This window comes from Otolemur garnettii, unplaced genomic scaffold, assembly GCF_000181295.1.
Source record: "Otolemur garnettii isolate 467f Iridium unplaced genomic scaffold, OtoGar3 scaffold00047, whole genome shotgun sequence".
Taxonomy (NCBI): domain Eukaryota; kingdom Metazoa; phylum Chordata; class Mammalia; order Primates; family Galagidae; genus Otolemur; species Otolemur garnettii.
The window spans coordinates 8,287,639-8,305,833 of NW_003852442.1; the positions used below are offsets into that span (position 1 = coordinate 8,287,639).

At 44.1% G+C, this 18,195-nt stretch overlaps 1 protein-coding gene across 1 annotated transcript; it reads right to left on the reverse strand.

Moving 5' to 3' along the window:
* Positions 1-7,261: 7,261 nt before the first annotated feature.
* GABARAPL2 (GABA type A receptor associated protein like 2) lies at positions 7,262-18,195 on the reverse strand. Its single transcript, XM_012806134.1, has 4 exons — positions 18,037-18,195; positions 17,645-17,700; positions 16,343-16,515; positions 7,262-7,868 (listed from the first exon to the last, which is right to left on the reverse strand). The coding sequence occupies exons 1-4, from the start codon at positions 18,068-18,070 to the stop codon at positions 7,778-7,780; spliced, it is 354 nt and encodes a 117-aa protein (XP_012661588.1). The 5' UTR covers positions 18,071-18,195; the 3' UTR covers positions 7,262-7,777.

Genomic DNA, 18,195 nt, shown 5'->3' on the forward strand with positions numbered 1-18,195 from the left:
AAAAAAAAAAAAAAAAAATTCTTAATTGGGTGGATAATGCAAAAACACGTTTTCTCTGTGCCCATTGATGCTTGAGTACATATGGCCTCAGTCAGGGTGGTGACAAGGGAGGGATGGAAATAATTTTTGTCTTAATCTAGAAACCTGGGCTCCGCATTTGAGTGTGGATTTTTTGCTCCTTATCCGTGAGAGCCAGCAGGGCTAGGAACCAGCTTTTGCAACTAAATCTGGCTGGGTACTGCTTTTCCATGTCCAGATGTAGGCAAGTGTCTTTGTGGGAGAAAAGGCAGAAGTGGAAAGTCACTCCACGTGGGGACCCAGGCTGCCAAATGTTGGTCTTGACCACATGCCCCCTGAACATGGGCTCAGCTCCCAAAGGGGAAGAGCTCATGATGGAAGCAGTGATGGCCATTTGTTCAGGCAGCCAAGAGAATGAAAAGCACCAGCAGTGTCTCCAAGGGAGAGATGTGGTGGGCAACTTGGTGAAACCAACCTAATGGAACAGGATCACAGAACCCATTCCCAGCATTTTCTTCAGTTCAACGAGAAGAGCGTTATGTGCAACCTCTCAGGAAATCTCTGGGAAATGATGCTACAGACAGTCCAACTTTTACCCAACAACAGAAATACACTCAAGCTAGTTCACCCACTTGCTTTGAATTAAATTTTGTTAATTTATCTGTCTCTTTTAGAATTTGATGAAAAGAACAAAAAAATTAAAAAAATAAGAAAGGTCCCAGGTCAGGATAGTTAAAAAAACAATAAAATTTTTTGAAAATAATAGCGAAAATGAAGTACAAAAGGATTTTGTTAATTTAGAGAAAGAGCTCTTTGTGAGCTAAGTTTCAGGATTCTGCACCTCCCTCAAATATTTATGTATATGTCCCCCTCACATACAGTTTCATCCACGTCCTTTTTTTATTACTGCCACTTACAAACTGTTTTGACAAGGGATGCCTTTTCAGCTGGATTCTCATGCTGCACTTTTGTTCCTCAGCTTATCCAGTGCCACTGTAAATGGCCTTCTCCTGGCATGTCAGTAACTGCTGAGCTTTGAGACCAGCTGGCAGTGCAGAAGGCAGCATTGGGCATTGGTGTGGCAGTGCAGGCTAAACCAGCCCCAGTGACAGTGTCCATGCAACCTGTGCTAAAGCAGGCAGATGGTTCTGCCCAGCTCTGTGCCTTGTCCATGAAAGATGACAGCTGCTGTGGTCTGAATGTTTTATGTCCCCCCAAAATTCATATGGTGAAATCTTAACTCCTAAAATGATGGTATTGGGAGGTGGAGACTTTGAGATGTGATTAGGTCTTGGGGAAGTGATTGGATCTTAAGGGCAGAGCCCTCACGAATGGTATTAGAGTCCTTATCAAAGAGACCCCAGAAAGATTCCTCACGTTTTCACCATGTGGGAGGACACAGCAAAAAGATGGTTGTCAGTGAATCAGGAATCGGTCTCTCAACAGACACCAAATTAGCACCTGATTTTGGACTTCCCAGTCCCCAGAACTATGAGAAATACATTTCTATTGTTCATTAGCTACCCAGTCTATGTATTTTGTTATAACAGCCCACACAAAGACAAGGGGCCACATGGGCAGTATTTTGCTTGCATATACTTTGGAGGAATTCTTTTTTTAAATAAATGATGGCACATAAACTATGGTGCAGTGGTCACACCAAGTATTTTCAGGAGGAGAAAACTTGAAGGCAGGTGGAGTAAACTGAAAAGTATATTCCTTGTCCAAAGAGAAGCCATTTTCTCTGTTCCAGCTGATTGTTGCTGGATCTTGAGAATGTTTTTCAGAAGAAAAAAAAATTGGATTTTTAGATATGTATCTGTGGACCACATTCTCAGATGCAAACCTTTAATGCTTACTATGTGGTCTAGGAGAACAAGGATGACTTTGGCATGTAGACCCCAGTTTGAATTGTGCTTCAGGATATGCTGGTTCTGTGATCTTGGGGAGGAAACTACATTCTATAAGTGCCAATGCCTCACCTTCGAAATGAAGGCACCACCATGAAGTAATGTACAACAGAGGTATGAGGAGGGCTGTCTGTCACACATGGAGTGACTAGCACAGGGGACTTTCTAGAGCTTTTGCTAGTAAATAAAAGAGATTGTCCTCAGCCTACTGGGCAAATGTTTGTGGAGCCTTTGCCTTGCACCAGGCATTTGCACATCTATTTGCCTGTACCACTCCATCCCACATCTGGAAGCAACAGCCTGTCTCCAGGGGCTGAGGCATAGGAGCAAAGCTGTTGATCACAAAGGTATAATAGAACCTCCTACCTAACTCCTATGGCTTTGCTTCCTCAGTGTCAGCCACCAGGATTTTTTTTCCTAAGAAATTAAAGATGAAAAGGGAAATAAGTTGTGCTTTGTATAGCTTTCTGAAGAATGTTTTGAGAATAAAAACATTTATATTGCCTCCTTCCAAATTCACCTTATAAGAGATCCTCAGGCCACCTTTGTGATTAGTAAATCCTGGTATGCAAACTTGTTTGCGCCCTCCATGTGGTCACAGTGTGTTTCAGCCACTGGTGCAAAATTAAGATGTGTTGTTAGCACTTGTTATATAGGCTCACAGTTCCAGGCAAGACCAGACATACACCTCTTGAACACTAATCATGTGCCAGGCATTGCGCTCTGCACCTGAGGTACAAGGATAGGAATAATCCTCATATTGCTCCTTAACTGATAGGGAAGATGGGCAAGTGACTTCACAGTGGAACAGCACAGCATGAGGACAGCTATATTGGACATTTGATACCCAACTTGGAGAAGGGCACAGGGTGCTAGGAGCGGAGTGGTGAAGAGGAAGAACAAGGGGTTAGTAAGCCAAAAGAAAAAAGGATGCTTATCTGAGAGTTTTGAGGGAGGATGTTTGCAGTAGAGAAACACTGTATACAAAGGCAGAGATGAGAGCACAGCATGGCTGGGCTGGCAGAGCATGAGAGAAGCTGAGGACAAGGCTGAAGAGACTGGGTTATAGCAGGAAGGACTTCACATGCTCTGCAGAGGAGAAAGGTCATGTCCTGATAACGCAGCACTTCAGGGATTTGAGAAAAGGGCTGATGAGATGGAAGTTACACTTTACAAAGATCGCTTTCCTCTAGCAAGGACGACAGATTGCAGAGGCAGGGATGTTGTTGAGGAGACCGTAATTGAAGGATCGCTGTAGCAATCTGAAAAGAAATGATGAGGCCCAAACAGTGGGGAGATGAGGGAACTGATTTGAAAAATAGGCAGAGGGGTGAGTGTGAGGGAGTAGTTGGAGATTGACTCCCAGGTTATCATGTGGCTGGCAGGACGGAGTGTGGTGCCAGGTCTCGGGCAAGGGGACCAAGAAATAGGACTTGTCTTAGAGGGAACCAGAAGACGTAGGCAGGCGTATGCTGTTTCAGAGTTTGAGAGATTTTTGTGATACTGCAGGATAAGGGCCTATAGTGGGCAATTACAGGGACCAGTTTTGTGCTCAGGATGGAGGTAAAGATTTTTGGAGTCATCATGAGTTAGGGTGAAATCACCTGCAGAGAATGTGCAGTGTGAGAAGTGGAGGATACCCTCTCCGGTGAGGAGGGAACCCTGGGGAAGGGGAGAGTTTGGGCGCAGTTAGGAAAGCACAGGAATGGTGTGACTGACAGGCGAGAGGAAAATCAGGAAAAAGCCAATTTCTCATTAGAGGGAGTAAAGTGTGGAGTATGTTAGAAAGAAAGTGAGGCCAAAAAGGTGCTTTAAAAAAGGTGTCCACTATGGGACAAGGTTATTTTGGTCACCCCAGCAAACGCAGGGGCAGGGCAGTAGAGGGGACGGAAGCCAACCTCTCCTGAGACGAGGATCGACGAGGAAGTGAGAAATGGAGGCAGCCATGTTCTCTCCTTGGAGAACGACTCAGCATTACAATATTGGGTCTTTTCATCCTTGAATATGGTGTATTGGTATTTCTCTGCTCTTATTTAGGTCTTCTTTTATATCCTTTAATAATGGTTTGTCATTTTTTTCATGAAGGTATTGCAGTTATCTGTCAAATTTACTCCTAAGTGCTTATAGATTTGCTCCTATTGATAATGAAATCTTTTCCTATTCCTTCTTATAACTAGTATATAAAAATATCAGTGTCTATAATTGACATATACAGCAACTGTGCTTAACTTTCTTATTCTAATTTGTGTAGATCCTCTTGGATTTTTCTATTTTTCTTTTTTTTTTTTTTTGAGACAGAGCCTCAAGCTGTCCCCCTGGGTAGAGTGCTGTGGCATCACAGCTCACAGCAACCTCCAACTCCTGGGCTCAAGCAAGTCTCCTGCCTCCGCCTTCCAAGTAGCTGGGACCACAGGCACCGGCCACAATGCCTGGCTATTTTTTTGGTTGCAGCGTCATTGCTGTTTGGTGGCTGGGCTGGATTCAAACCCGCCACCTTAGGTGTATGTGGCTGGCGCCTTAGCCACTTGAGCCACAGGCGCCGAGCCAATTTTTCTATTTTTCAATGCACAAAAACAGTTTTTCTTTTAAATTCTTAGACCTCTCATTTACTTTTCCTCTCATATTGCATTGGTTTTACTGCCAGAATAATGTTGAGTGGAAGTAGTGATAGCAATCTTTTTAACAGCTTTATTGAGATATGATTCACATTCCATAAAATTCATCCTTCAGACTTCCTTTTCGGTTTGTTTTTAATAGGAATGCTTCTAGAATTTTACCATATTAAGTAAATTTACCATATTAATTAATTTCCCTACTGAGTTATGCCATCTCTGACATGTTTTATACACTGATGTATTTCTGGGTTTTGAGTTCTGTTCTATGCATATTATTTGTCTATCCCAATGTGAGTATCACACTGCCTTATCATGGCCTTATAGATAAATAATAAGCATATATCTGCTGTTGTTGATTTTTTTTAATGAATTCCCTTTATCATATTAAGGAAGTGCCCTTCTGTTCTTAACTTGCCAAGAAGTTTTTATTTTTTATTTTTTAGAAACAAGAGTCTTACTTTGTTGCCCTGGGCTAGACTGCTGTGGCATCATAGCTCACAGCAGGCTCAAACTCCTGGGTTCAGGTGATGCTTCTGCCTCAGCTTCCCAAGTAGCTGGGACTACAGATATCTACCATGATGCCCAACTAATTTTTCTATTTTTAGTAGACTAGGTCTCACTGTTGCTCAGGCTGGTCTCAAACTCCTGCTGGGATTATAGGCATAAGCCACTGTGCCTGGCCAATCCATAAAATCTTAGCAAGTCTTAAAGGACTAGGGTTGGGAAGGAATGCTATGTGCCTTTTTTTTTTTTTAAACTTTTAAAACCTTCACTAAGATGCTGCATTTTAAAGGGAAGATTGACAGGTCCACTTCTACTGATTGATATTCCAAACTTAAGGCTGCTTTCTTCAGTGGTTTGGTTTGCAGCTAATACCTACTCCCTTCTCTTTCCCAATACTTACTCCTGTACTTAGAACACTGCTTTATAATTATTTGTGTGTTGGTTTACCACCAGAGTGTAAGCTCCTGGAGGTTCCCCAGGGTCCAGCACAGTAATAATCCTATTCTACAATATTCCTACATTTTATATCCTATATAGTCCTATTGTATTTATGTGGTTAAGGTAAGGTTCACCTTTCCTTTCTCACTAGTCTGCCCTAAGCTGGGCTGTTTGGTCGTCTAAGCAAGGCCAGAGTCCTCCCAGGCACACTGTAAATAGAAAAAAAAAAAAATCATATAATGATTTGACATTGCCAACCATGTCTTCTTAAATCTCAAGTTCGATGTCTCAGTTCTGCCCTTTGGCAACTGTGTGGCTGTGAAAACTATACTTCCCATCTTATGGGGCTTTTTGAGGATTGTGATAATACATACATCCTATCTTGTATCCAGCGGGTGGCTCAGTAAGTGCTAATTATAAAATATTTAAAAGAAAAAAACTATTGGCTTTGGTGACACTTGCCTTTTGGTTTCCTTTTATTTCTTTTCAGTTGCATCTGTGGGTTTGTGGTTGTGCAACAGAAATAGATCAAAATGCCTTCAGAGCTACCCCTCTTTTTTCTTTAAAATAGAAAAAAGGAGGAATTAACCATTCCTTCCCACTACTCCCTGCCCCAAGTGGGGCTGTTTGGTAGTCCAAGCAAGACTAAAGTCCTCCTGGGGACTTTTGTTAGTCCTCTTGGAAAAACAGCTCTTTCTTCCCCTGGAGTTGCTAAGCAACTCCAAAGATGGACCACTTTTGTCATCACAGAGAGGGAATCTGCCTGACAATGAAGTCAACACAGAGGAAAAGAAAACCAAGGCTGGAAAAGAGTTTTGATGTTGTTTGATCCCTGGTTTTAGCTATATCTCAAGCCAGTTAACCATCCCTGATAACTGAAATAATAAATTACCTTTTTATTGCTTAGGCCAGTTTGAAATGGGTCTATGTGATTGCAGATAAAATTCCTTAGTAACACAGAACTGGTTCCTTCCCTTTACTTTGCTTACTGAGATCATTTTCTATCTGCTTTTAGTGCACAGAGGAACACAGATTTTATTGGGTCAAGTTTGGGAAAGACCCAAGAAGATGCTTATGACAAGAATGTTTCCTCCGACCCCAGTGGGAAGCTATCATCAATAGAGAACTTTGATGGGCTCCTTATAAAATTTGGTAAAGACAAAGTTAAAGACCTCTATTTATTCCCCCAGTAGAAAGTTTACATTTGTGTCCTGGCAAAGCTACACATTTATACTGATTTGTGAATGAGATCCATGGGCCTGGAAAAATCTTGTTTTGGTTTTTAGGAAGAAGGGACTAGAAAGTAGCATCTTAAAGAATACAGGTACAAAGAAAAGGATAAAGGTGTAGATCTGATCCGGGAAGACTGCCAGGATATAATGTTAAATGAAAAAAACAATCTATATAAAAGTATGATTTCCTTTATATAAGAAAAAGAAGAAAATCAGATGTATGTCCATATCTAATTATCCCTCTAAAAATCACTACTTAAAAGCAACAAGCAGTCAGTAAAAGTAGTTTCCCATAAAAGGCAGAAAATTGTGGTGGGAGCAAAAGTTCTCAATGTATTCCTTTTTATACTGTCTTGACATCTGAACTATGTGAGTATGTTAACCATTCAAAAAAATGTCCATCCTTCTAACATTACCCACTGCTTCCTGTCGCAGGCTGTGCAGCCATGACCTCCACAAACCCTCCTCCTAGCCTGGCAGAAGTAGGAGCCACTTCTCTGACCCATTCAAATGAAGGTGAATAAAGGACATGGTCACACTACAATGCCTTTATAAGAGGAAGTTTTATTGTTAATTATTTACCTTAATAGTTTCAGAAAGAGGAACAGATTAGCTCAGTCCAACATGATTGGCAGTTGGCAAAATCTAGTGAAGCAAGTGTTCTGATTGCTAAGGATTTAATTTGGATGCTTTTAATACTTAGCCATCTAACACTTCAAACATAATCCAGAATAAATGCATCATCTCTTTCCCTTTCACTTTAATACACCTACCTCACTTTAATACGGAAATATCTTCATTAAATATGATTTCCAGAAGAACAAGTTCCCTGGAGAGTATAGCCATGAAGATAGTGCACGAAAAGAAAAACTCAAAATAAAACTCTGTATGATAATTTACTAGTCTAAGGAAATAAAACCTTCCAATATATTAAGAAATAAATCCAGTTACAAATGCACTAATAGGTCTATGTGGAGAGGTTCTGGTATAGTAACTGAAAATGGCCAGCTATTTACAAGATACACAAGCAGGAACAGTGCACCTAGCCCAGCAATGGCCCTCAGAAGCCAAAAGTGTTCTCTCCGCTGTAGGCCACATACAAGAATCCATCTTCATCTTTTTCCTTCTCGTAAAGTTGTCCCATAGTTAGGCTTGAAAGAGAAAAACAAAAATCATCATTGAAAATTGGGAGTCCCAAGTATCAGGAGAAAAAAGATGTCCAGGGGATAAGGAACTTGACCCTTGGTGGTAGGTAACAAATATTTCAAGTATCAGTACCTGCTGATCGTGTTTTACAGAAGGGACAGGGAATCATGGGAAGGTTAAGATAAATTAGGTCTCCCAGAAGGCAAGACCCTTTGACATCCTCACAAGTAAATCCTCTAAAGAAGCCAGCTCCTTCTATGGGCTCTGGCTGCTCAGCACATGAGTATCTTTTATTTATTTATTTATTGAAACAGAGTCTCACTCTGGTGCCCCAGGTAGAGTCCTGTGGCAGCATAACCCACAGCAACCTCAAACTCTTGGGCTTGAGCAATCGTCTTGACTCAGCCTCCTGAATAGCTGGGACTACAGGCACCAATAACCATACCCAGTTAGTTTTTCTATTTTAGTAGAGATGGGGTCTCACGCTTGCTCAGGCTGTTCTGGAACTCCTGAAATCAGGCAATCCATCTGCCTCAGTCTCCCAAAGTGCTAGGATTACAGGTGGGAGCCACAGCACCTGGGTAATATCTTATAAATGACAAAGGCCGGAGAAAAAACTAAACAAAGTGAAGAACCAAGAGGCCCACCCTTGAGTAGGTGAAGAATCCTGGTAAGTAGGAGTACCCTGGGCTCTCCTTCATGCTGGTTTATTTGAAGATTTTCTTTTTTTTTTTCTGAGACGGAACCTCAAGCTATCCCCCTGGGTAGAGTGCCATGGCATCACGCTCACAGCAACCTCCAACTCCTGGGCTCAAGCGAGTCTCCTGCCTCAGCCTCCCAAGTAGCTGGGACTACAGGCGCCCGCCACAACGCCTGGCCATTTTTTGGTTGCAGCCATCATTGTTGTTTGGCGGGCCCGGGCTGGGGATTTGAACCCGCCACCTTAGGTGTATGTGGCTGGCGCCTTAGCCGCTTGAGCCACAGGCACCGAGCCGGTTTATTTGAAGATTTATAGTTTGTGCCTAACATGACATACAAATGGGTTTACGCTTATGGAAGATCCTGGACCAAAACCTCTGTGCCCCCAGAGATCTATATCAGCATCATCAAAGAGAATTTAGTCTCATGTGTAATACAAAAGCTCTCCTTAATCTGGGATCCAAGAAAGTCTGCCCAACCTCCCAGTGAACCCTCCAGAAACTGCTATTTCTGAAATGAAACATGTGTGGGTAGGAAGCTGGCTTTCCCTAAGCTGTAAAACAAGACTGCAGCGGAGGAGACCTATCAAGTCCCCTGCCATGGAACTAAGTTGCTGACTTGAGTAAAACTAGTAACACCTGGCACCCCCTGCAAGCTCTGACCCATAGCTCTACTGTGGGAGACAAGCCGGAAGTGCTAAAATGTGCCCATGAGTTGTGGGGGCAACCGGAACCAGAAGTAAGATGCTCAGGATGAGACATCTTAGGTCACTCATCTGGACAGATCACAAGAGATGCTTAAATATGGAACTCAGTAAACCAAGGGCCAGAACAGAAGAAAAGGGGCCCAGGACCCCATATTGCTGCTTTGCTCCCAGTGGGCTGAGTAGGAGCTCCAGGTAACAGGGATGCAGGCCACATTTACAAAGACAGGTTTCTTCCTGCCCCACTTGCAAGCTGACCCCAGATGGCTATGTGGGTAAGAATTATTAATTCTAGTCTGGGGGTAGATGAGTATGAATATGAGATGGTCTGTCATCAGCATCTTATACAATAAAACAACACCCTCTGTGAGCTCAACCTGGAATTTGTAAAGTAAGGACTGACTAGAATGGCCTGTTGGGCAGAATGTGACTGAAGCATCTTACATCCCTCCTGTCCGCTACAGTAGCTACTAGCTATACAGCATTTGAAATACAGCTCATCTGAACTGGGACATGCTATATATATAAAACACCAACATTTCATACTTAGATCAATGTAAAATATCTCAATTTGATTACATGTTGAAATAAAATTTGGATATGCTGGACTAAACTACATTTAATTTCACCTACTTTTACTTTTTCACATGGCTACTAAATATTACAAAAGCATTTCAGATGCTATTTCTATTGACAAAACTGCCCTAGACATTGTGAGGACTTGGGGGACAGTGGGTCGAGGGGGAACCCCTGCTCATGAGAACACTGACAGCAGTGGGTCTCAAGCTTGGCTGCACCTCAGAATCACTGGGGAGTTTTAAAAATATCTCCATGCCTAAGACCCACCCCAGACCAATTAAATCAGACTTTGGAGGTCTGATACCCAGGCATAAGTATGTTTTTAAATACCTAAGATGATTCCATGTGCAGTCAGATTAAAAAGAAAGATGCTTGTCCTTTTTTTTTTTTTTGAGATAGTTTATGCCACCCTCAGTAGAGTGCTGTGGTGTCACAGCTCACAGCAACCTCAAACTCTTGAGCTTAAGCGATTCTCTTGCCTCAGCCTCCCAAGTAGCTGGGACTACATGTGCCCACCACAATGCCCGGCTATTTTTTTTATTGCAGTTGTTTAGCTAGCTTGGGCTGGGTTCGAACCCACCACCCTTGGTGTCTGTAGCTGACATCATAACCACTGAGGCGCTGAGCCGATGCTTGTCCTTTGTGTGTGTGTGGGGGGGGGGGGGAACCGTGTGACTAGGAAACAGAATGACAAGCTAGCAAGTACAGTGAAAAGCCAGCATCTAGCAGAAGGGCTAGAACATGTAGCCGAGTCTCCAAAGATTATTTTTACGCTAATGGCTGGGAAAGGAAAAGGCCAGAGAGAAACTCCAATTTTCTCTGAGACTCCTCAGAGATAGGCTAATGGGAAAACAACTACAGCTACTGCCACAACTCTCTTTACCCTACTTGGTTCAATTGTCCACAGTGACCTTGATGATACCCCACTGCCATTACCAAATGAGTATAGACACACACAGTCACACAGTAGCAGACATGTGATGCCTGTGTCAAGTTTGGGTCCATCTGACTAAGTTCTCTTTTCCTAGCAAGTGAGAAGCCTTCGTACAATGACTCTAAATCCCACTGCTAATTAGAAATAGCTGAAGCGTTTCCTAACAACAGTGGCCCTCCCCAGGCTCCCTCTTAGGCAGGCTGCCCACAGTGAGCAATGATGACCGGTGAAGGCAGGCTGAGACCTGAGCTCTGACTTTTGGCAGGAAGGGGGCACACAATCATATGGCTTTTTGTTCCTTTCTGGCTTTAGATTCCATTGTCTTTTAAGCAAAACTTGGGTCTATCAATTTGTTCGAGCAGTTTCTCAGCACTTACAGAGGCTGTAATAAAAATCCTAATTATAACACCAACACTTACATGCCAAGCACTGTTCTAAGTACATTATGTATATATTAGCTCGTTTATCCTCACAATGGTATTATGAGGTTAGGTACCATCAGAACACATAATTTACAGACAAGAAAACTAAAGCAGAGAGGTTAAATAATTTACCCCAGGTTACTAAACAGGGAGACATTCTTACCACCCAACTGTGCTGCCTCCAAGTGACTAGAGAGTAGACCTGTTCTAAAGACTTAACACTTGAGTCCCGTACCTTTTGTAGAGGTCTTTCTTAGCCTCTCATACAAACTCCCAGGTAAGGTTACTGCTGCTGGTCTCTGTGGAGCAAAGTCTTAGGGCCCTTTCCTTCAGATCCTGTAACTTGACAACTAGATGGTTCTCCCTAATGACTTAGAGTCCAGCATTGTTTTCTTTTTCTGTCAGGCGACCTCGTGTGGAAACTAAACTACACGTAGCTGGCAGGAGCACAGCATCCTTGTGCTCGGGACAGCCCTTGAGTGAGGAACTTGATAACCAACAATGCTCAATGCTGAACACCTGCCCGGTTTTGTGGCTTCCCTGGGTGTCATGAAACAAGAATGGCACATCTCTACAGCACAATGATTTGAAAACAGCACTTATACGAGATCAGACTGCACATATGCAAAGTCAGAATAAACAGGCTCAGAGCCAAAAAGAGCTGGGCCATAGACAGAGTTTTTGAAAAAAAAAAATTAACTCTTTTAAAAATTCCCTTTGAGGATATTCAAGTAGAAGTACAAGAGGACAGAATGTGACCCTAGTCAGCTGGCAGTCTATGAGAAGGCTGGCGTGTCAGTTTAGGACACATTCCATAAGCCCCTAAGATGGACTTCCCTCTCAAAATTCAGAGGCTGAGCTACATGGCCCCGAGAGGCCAAGCCAGGATGCGTGAGGGTGCTGAAGTACAGAGGCAGCTCCAGTGCATCTGCCTAGCTAAGTGCACAGGCTTGCAGGATGGCCTGACAACCTGTAAGCAGCTATGCAATCCCAAGGCTTCCTGTTACTGGGAGGTGACCATACAACACACCCCAAAATAGTCTCCAGTCCCTTATATTAATGCACACTGCTGTGGCCTGAAGTACCACAGGCACTCATCTGAGAAGGCTGCTGCTCCGGATACTAAAGGCACTGCTTCCTTCCAAGCTCTGAGTGTAACAAAGGGGAAAAAAGGGAACCACCAATGGCAGATTCAAGCTGTGGAGCCCCTTAAAGTACTGAGTGAAATGAGCCTAAATTGCCCCCTAAAAGAGCTCTGTCCCCTCTATCCAAGGTCACACAGATACAGGTAAAACCACTTCTTCAGTGGAGAAACTTGTCAATAATAAAGGTAAATTTCAGAAAGATCCACATTGAAGAACAGCCATACTGCTGAAGGCAAATATTAGCTTTATGCTACTCAACAGCCCTATGAATTGGGGGAAGCTTGCACAGAACTGTGTGTATACTCAATCCTTGTAGAACCTGCCCCTGCCCCCAGCTGAGGGCAGGTCACTGAGGCTATGAAATCTAGCCTACACTGGACTGATGAGCACACCTGGCCACCCATCTGCTTTGGAGCTTAAATGCTTCCACTGGACCTGGATTCATCTGGGGTGAGGGAGGAATGGGAGGAATGGGAGGAATGGGAGCACTGAGGGGATGGAGGGGTGAGATGGGAGGGTGGGAAGATGATGACCACTACTATGGATCCCTGAAGACTCCCTGAGATTCTAAATATAAAGATTAACTATTGGTTGTTCCCTTTTATCAGATTTTTCTGATGTAGATAAACCCTGGTCTTAAAGAGGATTTACCCAGAAATGATCAAAAGTGTTAATTTAAGGCCGGGCAGTGGTTCACACCTGTAATCCCAGCACTCTGGCAGGCTAAGACGGGTGGATCGCCCAAGCTCATGGGTTTGAGACCAGCCCGAAGAAGAGCAAGACCCTGTCTCTAAAAAATAACCGGGCACTGTGGTGGGGACCTCTAGTTGCAGCTACTCAGGAGGCAAAGAGAATCGCTTGAGCCCAAGAGTTGGATGTTGCTGTGAGCTATGATATCACAGCACTCTGAGAGCTACAGAGACTCTGTCTCAAAAAAAAAAAAAAAAAAAAGAAAAATGCTAATTTAAGCACATTTCTTTAAAAACAATGAGTGGACTATAAGACATAACTTCTTCTTACTTAAGACTCTTTAAGATCCAGAAGCAGGTAAACACCATAATCTTAAATAATACAGGTTTCCTAATGTCAAATTATAACATCTTAGAGATATTTTATTTAATAATATACTCCTGTTTTTGTTTTAAACAGAGGATTAACTCTTGTCTGTATCTAAACAAGGACCACTGCCAGCTCTAAGTTCCCTCTAAAGCCATGACTGGGACACTTGGACACTAATGTTCTTTCTCAAGTTCTGCCGGCACCAAGGCAAGGTTCCTCTTCCGTTTCCAGCCTGATTCTTGACACGGCCACCTAAGCAGATCCAACTTTCCAATGCTAAATAGGCAAAGGCAGCTGAGATTCATCCCTTTTTTTAAAAAAAAGAACTCACAAAGTAGAGACTTGCCCCTGTTTCTATTTCTAGAATCAGTATTTTATATTAACTATTCTAAATAATAACCATGACACTTTACTTTAATACTTGCCTGTGTTCTGCGTCAAGGCAGAAATAACTGAAGTTACTTCTGTTTAGCCTCAGGCATAACTGATCTTTGTGCAGACCTGTAAGTTAAAGGGGTTGGGGTGGGGGATGGTTCCTGACTGCCTGAATTCATCCTTTCTCTACTCTGACTTCCCCAGCCACTCTTTGAGGCCTGCAAACGCTGGATGAAGCTTAACGAAGGCTCTCAGTTCCCTAAGCTAAGGAAGAGGCTGCTAAACTATATTGGGGAAGAGATGGTGAAAGTGAGTCACACCAGCTTTAGGAAGGAGACCGACCCTATGGCAGTTTTCCTTATGCTGATATGAGGTGATCAGCCCTTTCATAAAGCCCTATGATGTCACGTGACTCTTGTTTATAAACAAATTTGTTTTTAAGAATAAAACTCCAAAGTGAACAAAGGACAGCTGCATCAAGTGTAGGGTAAGAAGCCATTACCTGGGAAGAATGGCCCTAGCTGGTGACTCATATCCTGAAGGGTCAGGGCTTGGATTCTTGATTACTTGGTCCTAAAATACTGACTTGGGTCACTGGTACAATTTGCTTTAGAGGGGATTCTCACCAGATGGGAAAGGCAAATGGGACTTGGAAAGAAAATGGCCCTGAAACAGCCCTGAAAATCATTTCCTATTTTATTTATATTTTGAGAATAACCAGGGAGGAGGTAATTGCTAAGACCTATAGCCATTTTAATTGCTAGATTACTGGGGAGCCATCAGAGTAATCTTAATGTTTCAAGAAGCCTGCTTTATTTCCTTAAAGAAGTACCTGAGAATTAGAATTGAGGAAAATGAACTGAGTGCCATAGATCCTAGTTATCTACTTCCATTAAACTACCACCTCCAGGAAGGAGGAAACAGTCACCAAAGCTCTGCAGAAGTTGCAGGTGGTATGAAAGAAGACTGACCCCTCCCCCTCCCATAACCTTTTCTTTTCTTTTTTTTTGGAGACAGAGTCTCACTTTGTAGCCCTCAGTATAGTGCTGTGTGTCATAGCTCACAGCAACCTGAAACTCTTGGGCTCAAGCGATTCTCTTGTCTCAGCCTCCTGAGTAGCTGGGACTACAACACCCGGCTATTTTTAGAGATGAGGTCTCTCTCTGGCTCGAGTTGGTCTCAAAACTTGTGAGCTCAAGCAATCCACTCGCCTCAGCCTCTCAGAGTGCTAGGATTACAGGTGTGAGCCACCACGCCTGGCCTTTTCTCCTGTAAACTGAAGGGAAGCTGAAAATGACCACAGATGCTCAAGGCTTCCTCCCCTGGTGAAGTGTACACCCAGTAACACACTGTCCAGCCATCTGGGAAGAAAGGCTACAAGAACCCCACAGTGACAAGATTGCCTCTTGGCAATACCACAGCTTCCAGAACTACAGCTATAGCTAACCAGTGGCACCCAACGGGTAGGCCGTGGCCTGGTTGCTCAGGCTGAAAACTGGCTTTCATTTCTCCCCTACCCTGCCTCTCTACCAAACACCAGGAAGTGGAGGTGGTGGAGATTGAGAAACAGGAAATCAACCCAAAATAGCCACACCTCTCCACCTTTGATAAAAATAAGGTCTGGAATGTAGTTTAGACCTCTTTTGGAGCTTTTAAGGATTTTAAACGGGAACATATTTAGGCAAGCGGGGCTAGTTCGTAGGACTTCTGAAAACCTTAAGCTTTCAGAAGGGTTACTTTTAGGGGGTAAAAAACGAAACTAGTTCGGGTCACTAAGATGTGGCCAGGAACTCATACTCATGGGAGATGTAGGCCAGAATTAGGCTCAGGGCCTAGAAAGTACACAGTCGGAAATGAAGAAGGACTGACCAGGAGTTTAGACAAAGTCAGATCATTTTCCTTTCCCCCAGGGTACTAAAGCTGGGCCATAAAATACACAGAAAAGGAGAGTTCTAATGCCCTTGCCTAGACTCAGGCCCCAAGTTCTAATCCCAAAGATTTCTTCTCCAGGCAGCAAAACAGACAGTCAAAGCAGGTGTTACCACGGGAAGTTATAAATGTGTAAAAAGACCTCAGAGTCCTTTACTGCAAAACAACCACTTTATCAGACTTGACGATCAGGGAGCTACAGACTCTTCACAATGGCAAAGAGGTGACTGAGTATAGAGAGGTGGCAAGTAGGATGATTAACTCAGCAGAGCCCACAAGCTCCTGCTGGTCAGGGACAGAACTGATTTCATAGATTTGAAGAAACTTCATTTCAGGCCTCAGTTCTTCCTACACCTTAAGCACAAGTAAATAAGTCTTCAACTGTCTTAAAGGACTCTGGCAGTATAAGGCTGGGTTTCATCACTGTTTTCTTAAAGTCCAGGCCTTGTTCTATTTCCTTAATGCAAAGTGCACTCCCATGTATTGCAGCCCTTATTCTCATGGAGCTCCTGATGGAGGAACACAAAAATCCACATTTTCAGTAAGGACCCCTAAGAGTTCTAAAGTTTCTAGTTCTGTAAGAAGCTAAGCAGATACCTAATACCAGTGGGCCCATTTAGTAAATACCTCTCACCTGGACTGTGGGACTGTCTTGTCCACAAACAGGAAGATCGCCTTTTCAGAAGGAAGCTGGATCCTTTTCCTGATGATCCACATGAACTGAGCCACAGTGATATCAGATGGAACCAAGTACTTCCGTTTGTCAATGTCAACAATCTGAGAGCCTGAGACCTTTTCCACAATCACCTAGGAAAGTAAAGAAAGGTCAGGACTGGATTTCCTAAAGTGAGGCTCTGGCCTCGCATTGCCAAGGAGCCGGTGAACAGAGTGTGGGCAAGGAGGTGGGTGGGAAATGCATAAGAAAATACACCCCTGACTTACTAAACCACACACTCTGGAGGTTAAGAGTTGATATAAATGTGTTATAGGGAAACAGTTAAGTGCTTTTCTGTGGTCAATTATATCCTCATTCCTGATTCATAAGAGAAATACAGCTTTTCAACATTTTATCTGGGCAGACTTGAAAATATCTGGTGACGGTTTCATTTATAGCCTATTACTCCAGGCCCCCAGAATGGCTCACTCTTCACAGTACAGAAGAATTAAGATCCCAAGAAACATAGGAGACAAGAATGGATGAGTACTGGGAATGTCTGGCAATCTCAGCCAGCCAAGAACCAAGCTCTTCATTTGGCCTGTTGCTTTTCTCTGAACAGGCTTTAAATCTGGTCCTCCTGCTCCTTACCCAAAGGAACTGTTTCACAAGAAAGAGCTAGGAGAGGCTTTGATGTCCTTTGAGAAATCAATAAGGATTAAAAAATCTATCTCCCTCACCATGGAAGAAATATGAGATCATATTTATTATCGATAAAGGGGAAAACAGAGAAGGGGTTTTCAGCAGCTTTTTATGTTTTCTGGTCAGGTAAGGAAGACACAGTCCAGATAAAGAAAAGAAACTTCAAGTTAGGTAAAGATACTAGTAGGCTCAAAGTAAAAGATTATGCCCTGATACGAAGGTACCCCTTTAAAACTTCCAAGCCCAAAGTGATAATCTCCCTCCATCATCGCTCCCAAAAGTGGCAATGACCTGTTGCCCCGTCCTAGAACACGTTCCTTACATAATTGGCGAGGGAGCCCTGAGGCTGCAGACAGCTTGCTGGCCTAGATCAGGAGATTCAGCACGAGGCACACTGAACAGCACCAGCCCGAGCCCCCACGCCCCCGCCTCGGGCGTCCCGGACCTTGTCTGTCCCGTCTACTATAACTGAGCCTAGAACCTCAACTTGTCAACTGTTGAATGGCCTTAAAAAGGACCCTTGGTCCTAGACGACTGGGGTGACAGCGAGGTGAGGAGGCGGAGAATCCAAACACTCACCGGAACCCGGTCGGGGTACTTCGCCCGGATCTTCGCGGATTCCACACATCTGTGCTCTGTGGGAGAAATACACTGAGTTTCCGACTGCGCCTGCCCAGCGGTCGGTGCCCGGGCCCCCAGGCCTCCTTTCCCCGAACCCTACGCACACCCCAGGCCCTCGTTCCAGCGTGTCCGCGGCCGCGCTCCTCTGTCCTCTAGCTCTCGAAAGGGTGTGCTGAGGATGGCAGGGGGTCGGTCGGCAGCCGTCCAAGGCTCCGGGGCCTCAGCGACTAGAGCCCAGAGCGCTGCATCTGCCCCGCCCGACCCGGCCCGGCCCAGAGCGGCCCGAGTGGGGGAGGGGGCCCACCCGCCGCCCCGACACCCCGCGTCCCGGCCGGCGGCTGAGTGCTTACCCAGTGAATGGTCCTCCTTGAACATCCACTTCATGGCGGCAGCGAGAAGGGGATGGCCGGCTCTCGGAGCCGCGGAGCTCAGCACACCGACCACAACAACAACGACAGCGGAGGCAGCGGCGGCGTCGACTAAGCGGCAGGCGGGACTTCCGGCTCCGG

Coding starts and splice junctions, on each gene's coding strand:
- GABARAPL2 (XM_012806134.1), bottom strand. CDS start 18,070: ATGAAGTGGATGTTCAAGGAGGACCATTCACTGG. Junction 17,701..18,036: donor CAAGGAGGACCATTCACTGG/GTAAGCACTCAG, acceptor TTTCTCCCACAG/AGCACAGATGTGTGGAATCC. Junction 7,869..16,342: donor AAGACAGTCCCACAGTCCAG/GTGAGAGGTATT, acceptor TTCTCTTTCAAG/CCTAACTATGGGACAACTTT.